General features: G+C 41.4%; 1 protein-coding gene across 1 annotated transcript; it reads right to left on the bottom strand.

The window, feature by feature from the left end:
* Positions 1 to 8,177: 8,177 nt before the first annotated feature.
* LOC102499868 (serine/threonine-protein kinase VRK2-like) lies at positions 8,178 to 9,830 on the bottom strand. Its single transcript, XM_027771585.1, is given in 3 exon segments — positions 8,178 to 8,725; positions 8,727 to 9,329; positions 9,468 to 9,830. Coding segments are annotated over 3 exon segments (1,272 nt in total). The 5' UTR covers positions 9,600 to 9,830; the 3' UTR covers positions 8,178 to 8,188.
* Between the last annotated feature and the right edge of the window lie 1,837 nt (positions 9,831 to 11,667).

The raw sequence follows: 11,667 nt of genomic DNA, 5'->3' as shown, positions 1-11,667 counted from the left end.
GTGGTCAAAGAGGCTAGATCCCAGTTGGCTGGCTGTTGGCTTCAAGTCCCAGACTTGGTGGCTTGAGAGATACGCCGGGTACATGTGTGTATGTGCCCAAAATCCCAAAAGGAGGGAGAGAAGGAGAAGGGATTGCAGCATGGCCATGCTCTATAGGGATGCTTTCTTGCTTTCCACTTCTGTTTCTGTCTCTCCCCAGCCAGTGCATGAGGCCTCTGGCAAGTTAAGAAAAGTCTCAGGGATGCAATACATTTATTTGAATAAAGATTAAACACAGCAGAACTGTTATAGGAATGAGTAGGGACGAAAGGCCTAGGAGAAAGACTGGCGATGGTTCTCATCCTTGGGACGCCTTGGCTCACCTGGGGCTGGGTTTAAAGGAAGAGTCTCTACTCCACTTGTGACCCTTGGTAAATGCTGGTGAATGAATGTGTTTGGAGGATTCATCATGTGAAAGCAGAGGGACCTCGTAGGGTGGAACCCACGGGTCTGCACTTACCAGCTGCTCGGGTGGCTCGAGGTGTTGAGGGCCACACAGAAATATTGACCTTGTCCTTGAGAACTGATACAGTCCCCCAAAGATACCACCTTTCCAGAAGGGACTGCTCTTTTCCTTTTGTCTCAGAATCACTTTGCAACATCTAAGTACTTGTTTTTGTTGTTGTTTTGTTTTGTTTTCTTTCATTTTTTTTTAATGCCATAGGGTGTGTGTTCTCTCGTGAGAGAAAGAGAGAGAACAGAGAGCAGGAAAGTGAGAAATCACCCCCCCCCAGGGGGCATGGCCATGCTGGAATCCCTTCTCCTCCATCTTCCTCTCAGGATTTTAGGTGAGCACGCACACGTGCCTGGCGTGACTTTGAAGCCACTGGATCTAGGCCTTGAAACATTGTCGGCCACGTGGGAGTTCAGTGCCTTAACCACCACACTACCTGCTGGCCCCTCTAAGCACTTGTTTTTTTACAGTCTTGGGTCATGGGCACACGTGTGCCTGTTGTAACGAGGGAGGAGGTCTCTGGACTTGATCCGGGAACCTTCTCATGCAGGAGCGCCTTGCGTAGCATTGTGTTTTACGATTGACCACCATCTAGCCCTATCAGCCCAAGGGATGAATTTAAACATCCTACACATCTTTTTACACCACTTTGGTGAAGTTCACCCAGAGGTTGATGAAAAGGAAGAGAGAACATCCTTCAAACTGTTCCATCGAAAAGCGTCGCTCCAGACATTCCTTCCTAAATGCTCTACTTGCTTCAGACTTCAACGAACAGACTTATTACAGGGGCTGGTGGGTGTTGTGGTGGTTAAGGCTCTCGACTCCCACAGGGCTGACTGTGGTTCGAGTCCTGGACCTGGTGGCTTGCTTTCTCACTTTCTTTCTCTCTCTGGTGTGCACATGTGCCCTATAGCAAATTACATAAGAATAATACATACAATGAAATATGAAATGCTTTAAAAATACTCTTTTTTAAAAAAAACCCTGTAGCCCTTTACTTTTCATTACCTAGTATTCTCTAGTTCCTTACTTCTAAATAAGCATCTGTATTTAATTTTCCACTTGCCAGGACAATCTCCAAGGGTAGGGATCGCATCTATTTTCCATCTTCCCTTACTGCTGGCTGTTTCAGAGGATGTTCATTAAAACATTGACCAATTAACGGCCACAGCTGGGCATTGAGTAAGCGCCTAGAATGTGACACTGATGACAAGTGCAATAATAATAAAAAGGGCTGGTTGGAAATACAGCCTCCAAGTCTCTCCCTTTCTTTAAGACTGATGACTTGGTGTAAGAAAAGGAATTTCTTTCCTCACATAGCAATTTCCTGGGCAGAGGAATTTTCCTATTGTTATGTAACTTTCACTTTTTCTCCCCCACTCTTCTGCTTTCTCTCAACAACCCATCAGCAGTATCTGTCCCTACAGAAATGTATTCCTTTAGCCTCCAGAGGTACAATATATGCCACAGTATGACCATCTAAGTGGACATGGAGAAACTTTGCAAGGAAAGCAAAAGGGGAAGCTAACCGTTGTGCTGGAGCTGCCTAACCTATTTATTTATTTATTTAGAGAGAGAAAGAGGGAGAGAAAAATGAGAGAGAAAGAGAAAGGCACCCAGCAGCGTCTTCTTCACACCATGATCCACCCGCAGCCTCAGCCAGCCCAGATCATGGGTACGTGTATGCTTGGTGTGTACGTGGAGGTTCCAGAACATGAACTCAGGACCTTTGCTATGTGGGTCTAGTTGTGTGAACTCTGTGCCACTGATGGCCCTCGCTTTCATTTAAAGCGTAAGTTAACAGGGCAGATGGCCCTGGCCCTCTGAGTTTATTTCCCTCCTGTGCCCATCATTGGTGATGAAAGCCGTGGTGGATGAACAGCAACTAGGATCGTCACACTCGTCTGCCAGCTGTTGCTCGGGAAGGTGGCGGTGCTGGTGGTGGTGGGTGTGCGCATGGTGCAGCAAATAGTCTCATCTTTTATTAAAATGTTTCTGACCGGGACCAGCAGGCGGCATGGTGGTTAGGGTGTTGGACTCCCACATGACCGACCATGGTTTACGTCTCAGACCACGTGGCTTACTTTCTCTTGCTCTCTCTCTCTGTTTCTCTCTCTCATAAAAAGTAATCATAATACATGAAATTAAACTAAAAAAATGCTTCGGACAATTCCTGAGTCTTTCTTTCCAGCCCTCTCTCTGTTTCTCTCTCTCTCTTTCTCTCTCTCATAAAAAGTAATCATAATACATGAAATTAAACTAAATAAAAATGCTTCGGGCAATTCCTGAGTCTTTCCTTCCAGCCCCAGATCAATAAAATCCTTCTGCCATTCCTTTTTCTGTTGCTAAGCATTTCTCCTTATCTTCAACACTAGAAAATAACTTTGATCCCTTTCAAAACTCACAAGTGCTTGCTATACATAGATGCTACCCTTATTGTTTCGTTGCCTCTCTTTTCCATTCTCTTTGCTGCTACGGTAATTTGATCTGCATAATATCCTGATCGGTACACCTTCCCCACTTATTCATCTTTTTGTTATTAAATTTCCCAGAAGGCTTGTGCACTCTTTAGACACACACACACACACACACACACACACAAAGAGAGAGAGAGAGAGAGAGAGGGCACACACACACAGAGTGAAAGAGAGAGAGAGAGAGAAACAAGCCTCCAGATTCAGGATTCAAACCATGGATAGCCAGGTGTGAGTCCAGCACTATAACCACCATGGTACCTGCTGACTCAGAGGAATCTTTCCTTGGGTCTCTCTTGGCTTTTGACGCCCATTGATCAAAGTTTATCCTATGGCACATTAAGTCCCCTACACCTAAACTAGCATTTTCAGGAAGCTGCCAGGGAGCTCAGATCCCAGGTCCTGTGGCCCAGTGCTTCACTCAAGTCTACACTTGAGGGGAAGAGCAGTCTCCATGAGTCTGGTGTGGTGATGAAGTTGGGTGCCAAACTGTCTCAACTCCTGCCATTGATGGTGCAATGAAGATTGTTCCTGACCCCAGACTTATCCCAAGGGAGGCAAGAAATCAGAGAGACAGTGGGAGCTTTGACTTTGGACTTGGTATCTGGTCTTCCCAAAAGGAAGAACATCAACTGTGACTGATACAATCCACCCCTTGACCTTTGCAGCTATACTTACACTTGCCCATGATATTTGGGTTCTATACTATAACACCAGGTCTCAGTTATTGGAAAACAGGGATTCTACACGGGGAGTCGGTGTGAGGAAGGCAAGTTCAGGAGCAGAGATTAGCTAGGAGGCTACTGCAATGGTTTTAGCAAGAAATGATGGCAGTGGTGCTGGCAATGGAAAGGAACAAAAGAACTTGAGGGACATTTGGGAGAAAAAAATGAACACAATTTTGGTGACGATAGATGTGGGGGTTGAGAAGGAAGAAGATGTCAGGGTTGATTCTCAGGTTTCTACTGTGGGTAACTGGAAGGAAGGATGGAGTTTTCAACAGCTGAAATGGAGAAGTTAGAAATTTTCCACTGTTTGAATCAGGGGGGAACCAAAAGTTCAAGGCTACGGTTTGTTTTTTACAGAGTGAATTAATTACCTGTGTGTGTGTGTGTGTGTGTGTGTGAGAGAGAGAGAGAGAGAGAGAGAGAGAGCAACGCACCCCCTCTCCCTTCCAGATGGGGCATGGTCATGTTACAATCCTTACTTCTCTATTTCTCTATCCCATCAGGATCTGGGTCACATGTTCCTGATGTATTTTTTAGACCTCCAGAGCCAAGACTTGAACTGTGGTTGACCATGGGCACGGCACTTGCTGGTATGCTACAGTGATTGGCTAGTTTTCTAATGGCCCAGAGGAAAGTCATCGGCATAAAAAAGACCAGAATAGGAGAATGTAGCTCACACATTTTTAGATCGTAAAGAAATATAAAAATTCCAATTCATCTGTGTGTTTTGCATCTGTTTTGAAAAAATAAGTTGAGTAGCCTCTTCAGGAGTTTTCTTTTAAAATTTCATTTTATGGTATGTCTATCTGACATCTGTTAGGGGAAGCTATTATCTTTCTTTTCATGTAATTGCCTTACAGAGTAGATTTTTAAAGAATAGATATATACTCATACACATTGAAGAGCTATTTTTTAGCCTTAAGAGTAGGAGGTAGATTGGCATCCTCGAGCTTTGGGTTCGTTTAAAGAGGGTATTAACAGAGTCATACCGCAGCGTCGTTCTGTCAAGTTTTAAACTTTGTGAACAGCCAAACTGGCTTGTTGGCCATCATAAAATCATGTCTGAAGCCGGGCAGCCTGCGAATCAGCAGATCTGCTTCCTCTGACATCTCCCCGGAGCTTAGTTTTCAAAGGGCAGAGCCCAGACAGCATGTTGGGATCTTGAAATGGTGTCAAGCCATTCTGAGGACTGTTTGTTTTTCCTTTGTCCTTTTGGCAGACTCGTGCTACTGTTTCTCATTCAAATCAGGTCTTAGAAAATAGATCGCGGGGATAGTTTTGGACATCTCGACTTGAAATTTCCAGCAGCTCTTTCGGCAAGTGCTTTTTGGTTTCCATGGAAACCAGCAATGTTTTGGAGAGGCAATGACAGGTTCAGCACATGGGAGCTTCCATGGGGAGTGCACGTCAGTCTATCGGTGAAAGTCAATGGCAAAATTACCGTGTTCTGGGGCTTTCTCTGACATGGCCAACTTGACCTAAAGAAAGAGAGGCAGAATGATGAAGATAAAGTCGTTGTTCCCAGCAGCATTTTGGGCCTCTACGGTTCCTCTCTACATCACCACACCACTGTCCCCACTCACCTTCAGCACTCTCATTTCCAAGCATCAGCAGAGCAGATGCGGTGACTGACACCTGTAGGCCTTGTGTGATTCCAGTGCTGGGGAGATGGTGGCGCTGGCAAGAGTAGGCCACTTTCCCATTGGCTCACATCTCCTTGCTGTGGGATTCATTCCCAGACACGTTGGCTTTGCTTGGCTTTTTGGGTTAGGTTAGTTGCTTTAAGAAGTCAAGGTTTTTACATATCCATATTGTGCAGGAGAAAGAAGCACACGTTTTCCACAAGCCTTGAGATTCTGCTGGGCTTGAGGAGACATTCCTGGTTGATCCATAGATGTACTCAGCTACAAAAGTCCAGTTACCTGTGGACCAGGGAGGGATGAGGCACTGCCACGGGACCAGTGTTCACCTTCCTACCTGGATTTTCTTTTTCTTTTCTTTTTTTTTTTTTCTAAGTGCCAAAGGGCACATGTTCTTGCTAGAGATAGAGAGAGGGAAAAGGAGGAAGCACTCCCTTATGGGGCATGGCCACACCATCTGTCCATCCAGTCAGGATTTGGGGTATAGACACACACATGCCTGACCTATTTTTCAAATTGTTGGGGCTGGGATTCAAACCATGGTTGTTGATATGGGAACTTAACTACTAGACTATGAGGACAGCCCTCAACCTAGCTTCTTAATGAACTGGGTGGCTTATGTTCAAAAACAAAAGGGAATCCTCAATGAAGTTCTGCAAAACATCTTGGCCTTCATCAATGTAAAAGGAGAGGCTGTTATATTTATTTAGCTCTCGATTTCACAGTCATTGGAAGAAAGACCTTTGTCTCATCATATACTCTCATCTTGGAATCCACAGTAAATGCCTTGTAGCTCTGGTACCTGTGTCTCTTGCCTGGGGGCTTTCTCTGGAGAGCCCCATCTGTTGGCAGAGGGACCAGGCCAGAAGTGCTAGGGAGTTAATATCTCCTGAGAGAAGCCCTCATTCAATGACTGATAAGAGTTGGAGTATAAATACCTCTCTCTGCTCCCTCGCCACTTGGAATGGAAACACTGAGGTGTGTGTTCTGCCCTGGCTCTCAGGGGTCCCTAGTGGACAGTGTTCCAATCACCCCAAGGAGGAACTTGCTTCATATACCTTTTTTTTTTTTTTTAACATGGACTAGTTTATTGACACTCCAAAAATGAAACTGATGGTCCATTGGGGTCATTCATAAATACCTCATGTTTGCAAACTCAAATTCATACAAATAATAAGGGTGGTGGTGGCAACAGGAAATGAAAGAGAACTAGCATTTACATAGTTCCTATTACTGTTCAGGTTATATTTAGATATAGAATAAATGGAATTTTCCTGCTTTTCATATTCAGAAGAATACTGTGATCTACACTTGTCAGAGCACTTCCAGGAAACATTTTATGTACTATTTTCGAAGTCTTCTCTGAGACTGTCTTTAGTTACTCTTTGTGGCATTCATCTAAAGGCACAGTTCATGTATGATTAACTGTCTACTGTCTGTGCACAAAATACTTCTCAGTTGTATATGTTTTTAATGTCACTTCTTGAAAGGTTAGAGGTAGAGCAGTTAGTGTATCTTTGGGGAGTCAATTTACTTTCTATGAAACCATAAAATACTAGGTCTAATTACAGAAATACTGTGAGGGACCATGTGGTTTCTTTTGTAATAGTGAGCATTCAGTTAATTTTGAAAAATTGCCTTATGCTTGTAATTGGTAGATTGAGAAATAACCCACTGTTGATTAAGACCTATATTTTCCAAGAGTATCTTTTACATCAGGAATTCCTCATTTGTGATGAACAGATTTAGGGAAGGTTTATAAGCTCTGGGAACTTTTGTGTATGCCTTACTTTTGTGTCTGTCTATTTTGGGGGCAGAGAAAAGTACATAATTGTCATCAAATCCTTAAAGGTGCTCACCATTTGGTTATAAACCAGTGGCTTATGAAACACTTCGAATTCCATGTTCATTTCCCCTTGTTATTCACAATATGATTAGTCTGGTATTGGCTCAGAAAAAGGAAAATATTTGGAGTATCTGTACTTTAAAATCATGCTGACACCATCCTTTTTATCCTCAGTGGTTGAGAGGACTACTCACAAGTAGTTTTAACATCTTATTTGGTGAATGTCCGTATTGTAGTAAGGTAAGCACTTAATAGTAAGGTAACTATTAATCACATTTTATAAAACACTGTACTAAACGTTAGGAACATTTTGAGAGATCTATATAGTACATAAACTCATTTAAAACTAAAATTTTTGAAACATGTTATTCTCTATATTAACAAAAAGCAAGTTTCTATAAAATGTCCATATAACAACTTTTTTTTTCAATCAGCCAGATGGCAATAAATTACTGTCAGTTTAAGTAGTCACAGATATATTAATAAACTATTGGGTCATCAGATACATCATGACTTCTTTGATGACCCAATATATTGAATAAATTTGGACAAAATACTAAAATCACTGACCTTTGTGAACACACAGAAAGTTTGCAAAAGATGGTAAAAAGAATGATTATTTCTTTCATTTGGTAAATTACCAAAAAAAAGTGTAACTTTGTAGTAGCATTGAAGTATAAAATATATATTTAGAACAGTTCCAGCTCAGGAAGCTACAACCAACATTGGAACTGAAAAATAGAGGGCCCTCCCCTCCCGAAGACTCACTTTGGTTCATCTTCCACCAGTCTATTAGTCCTAATGATGTAATTGTCTTTCAGTTCAATATTTAGTTCATTCTTGAGCTTTTGTTCATCGGTTGCTTCAATAGCATTTTAATTTTCTTTGATGAAAAACACTTTTCTAGATTTCTTGGGTGATTAGAAACTTCAGAAAATTATTTTCCAAATGGTACCATGGTAAAACATTTACTATTAAGGAATTTTATTTTTAGTGCTCAAATTTTGTTAAAATAGCTTTTTCTTTTTTTTTTTTTTAAGCCAATTACCTTGAAAATGTCTGGAAAGAAACCCTAAAAGAAGAATGCAACATGTCTGTGAAGAGCTGGAAACTTTATCAAAAGGAAATGCCTTCAGAGGAAAATATAAAGCAAGATATACCGATATCAAAAGGAAAAGTATGGGCAAGCTGTAATAGTACAAATCTGTGCTTGTCTCTTCACGAAATGTAAACTGGGACGGCCACAGTCCTGTAGACCTTTCTAAGTCTGTGACCTCCTTTTTAATAGTGGAAGTAGATATATACCAAGGTGAAGACTGTGACTTGTTGAATAAATCTGGACTGGTAAAACCACCATGGGGTTCAGAAAGTGAATTTGGGAAACGGTTTTCTTCAGTCGGATGTTCCTGAGACTTGTGATATTTGTGTCTTCTTCTTCCGCTGCTTTCCTGAGCTGCTCCAGTCTCTGCCCATCCAATCAGCTGCTCTTCTTCCTGCACTTTTCTCCGTGCTGCCAGGGACTCGGTGCTTCTCTCACTGTGGGCTGTTTTTTTCTATTAACCTGTGTTGCATCTGATTGACGTGCTTTGTTGCAGCCTTCCGTGACTCAACTTTTACACTGTTTGGAGTTCGCACAGGTATGCTCTGTCCTTCAGTGAAAAATGCCAACGGTCCTGAAGGTATTCCACCTGGGTTCAGAATTTTCTTGAGCACTTGATAGTTTGGCTTTTCATCATATGCTAAACTACAAACACATGCCAAAAATTGGGCTAATTCACAGCAACTGCTTCCATGAGGAGCCCATTTAAGCACTGATTCAGGCAGCTCATCCAACAGATTTGTTTTAGCAGTTTGGACAGCCGCAGGGTCCTTCAGGTTCTGTTCCCAGGGAAGTTTCCCACATAACCACCGCAGCATGCAGTAGCCAAGGATTTCAACGTCACTTCGTCTGGACAGGCCTACTCCCTTGTGGGCACCCAAGCTGGTAAACTCTATTGTCCCATTATGGCCTTTTCTAGGATTTTCCTGATACTGTTTGTGGTTCCCATGGGGACAATATCTGTAAGAAAGTCCATAATCTGCAAGATAAACCCGATCTGGGTTCTCATAACCCAAAAGTAGATTTGCTGCTTTTATGTCACCATGAACTTACACAGCCCCCTGTTACCATTTTCCTCAAAATAGCTTCAGTTTCAATAACTGACATTTCTAGGGCAATAAGCCTTCATACTTTTATAAGTCTATAAAGGGCAAAAGATTTGTAAATTGTAATGAGTAAATAATCTAAAATTGGAGCATATGAAGTAAGTCAGTCAGTCTTACCATTCGGATACCTAGCTGCAGGACTGTTGACTTTTTAAAAGTACCATTCTTGTCTGAGATCTTCTGCAAACCCATTCCTAGTCTTTCCATTACCATAAATCTGTAACTTCTTCCTTTGTATTCAGTCAGAGCAGACCCATAACATAGAGGAATTCTTAAATAATCAAGTTGTTTGAGTTCTATCCACTTTTTGATATAGTCTTTTTTTTTGCAGCTCTCTGATAAAATTTAAGTTCTGAAAATAACGGGCCATTTTCTTGATATTCCACTTTTATTACATGTCTTGAATCTTTATCTGTTTTATTTATAGGGAAAGCTAAATATATCAACCCAAATCCTTCAGAGCCAGTCATCTTGCCCAGTACCCATTGTTTTCCTTCTGTATCATCTAAAATCTTGCCTTCTGGAAGTGCAATAGGAAGTTTATGTTTCTCATTTTTTCTAGGTGGCATCACTTCTGGCCGCAGAGTCCCCGCCACGGGCCATGTGCGCTGCCTCCGCCTCCTTCATATATTTTTTATTGCCCCATCTTATGTCCCTACTTCCCCATTGAGGCTTTTTAATATATTTATATTTATTTTTCTCACCAGTTTTTCTTTTAATTGAGATCAAATTCATACAATGTAAAACTAACCATTTTTTAAATTATTTTATTTAACTTGATTTGTTTATTTTAATCTGATCAGAGAGAAACAGAGTAAGAGAGAGAGAGAGAGAGAGACGCCAGGTCCAGGACTTGAAATGCGGTGGGCCATGTGGGAATCCAACACCCTTAACCACCATGCTACCTGCCAACCCCAAAACTAACCATTTGAAAGTGAACAGTTTAACAGCATTTTATACATTCACAATGTTGCAATCTCATCTCTATATAATTCCAAATTAGTTTCGTCACCTCAAAAGAAAGCTCTGTACTGAACTGACCGGTTACTTCCCCTCCCTCCTCTCCCCCAACTCCAGGCAGCCACCCATGTACTTCCACTTCTGTGCATTTGCTTATTCTGGATATTTCATATAAATGGAGTCCCATAAGATAATGACCATTCGTGCCTGGTGTCTTTCACTGAGGATAATGCTTTCAAGGTTCATCTGTATTGGATCATGTGTAAGTGCTTCATTGCTCTTTATGGCTGACAAATATTTATTATATAGATACACCACAATGTCTTTACCCGTTTCCCCACTGATGGGCATTTGGGTTGTCACCATCATCTGGTTGTCGTAAATAGCACTGATTTGAATATCCATGTACAAGTATTTGCTGGAGTATCTGTTTTTTCAATTCATTTGCGTATATGCCTAGAAGTGGGATTGCAGCATCCCCTGGTAATTCAATGAACTTTTTGAAGAATTGCCCAATTGTTTCCACAGCAGTTATACAAAGGGACCAATTTTCCACATCTTTGCCTGTCCTTAACATCTTCTGTTTCTGTTTTTGTTTTGATTATGGCTAGCCTAGTGGGTATGAAGTGGAATCTCATAGTGGTTTAGATTTGCATTTCTCTGATGGTTAGTCAAGTTAAGCATCTTTTTATGTGCTTATTCTCATTGATTTTTTTTTTTAATTTTGGAGAATTTCAAACACATGGAGGGTTAAAAGGAAAAATAAAATATGCCATTGACAATGCAATACACACTTCCAAAAATACCTAGTAGAATGAATCTCGAGTGTGCACAACATAATGCCATGTGAAATATAGAAGAAAATGGATATCTTTGATTTGATTATCAGACACTGTAGATGTACTTAATAAAAAATACTGTACCTCACAAAGATGTACTATGATTTATGTAAATCAGAAATTACAATGTTAAAAAAATGACTACAGGGGCCAGCAGGTGGCATGGTGGTTAAGGCACTGGATTCCCACATGGTCGACTGTGGTTCAAGTCCTGGATCTGGTGGCTGCTTCCTCACCTTCCCTCTCTTTCTCTCTCTGGTAAGCATGTATGCCTGATAGCAAATTAGGAAAAACAAAACAAAACAAACCCCCCAAAACTACAGAATGCCTCCTGCATACCTTTCATATAGATTCATCATTTTTGGTTTGAGTAGTTCCTGATGGTGTCATTTAACTGGTCCCTTTTCTGGAGAGTGTTTACTGTAAACTGGAAATTGTACCTAAAGGCCTAAATAGAGTCAGGTAAAATATTTCAACTTAGC

Source organism: Tupaia chinensis, unplaced genomic scaffold (genome assembly GCF_000334495.1).
Source record: "Tupaia chinensis unplaced genomic scaffold, TupChi_1.0 Scaffold000226_1, whole genome shotgun sequence".
Classification (NCBI taxonomy): Eukaryota; Metazoa; Chordata; class Mammalia; order Scandentia; family Tupaiidae; genus Tupaia; species Tupaia belangeri.
Note: the sequence above shows the minus strand (reverse complement) of the source record. Positions and strands in the feature narration are given on the sequence as shown.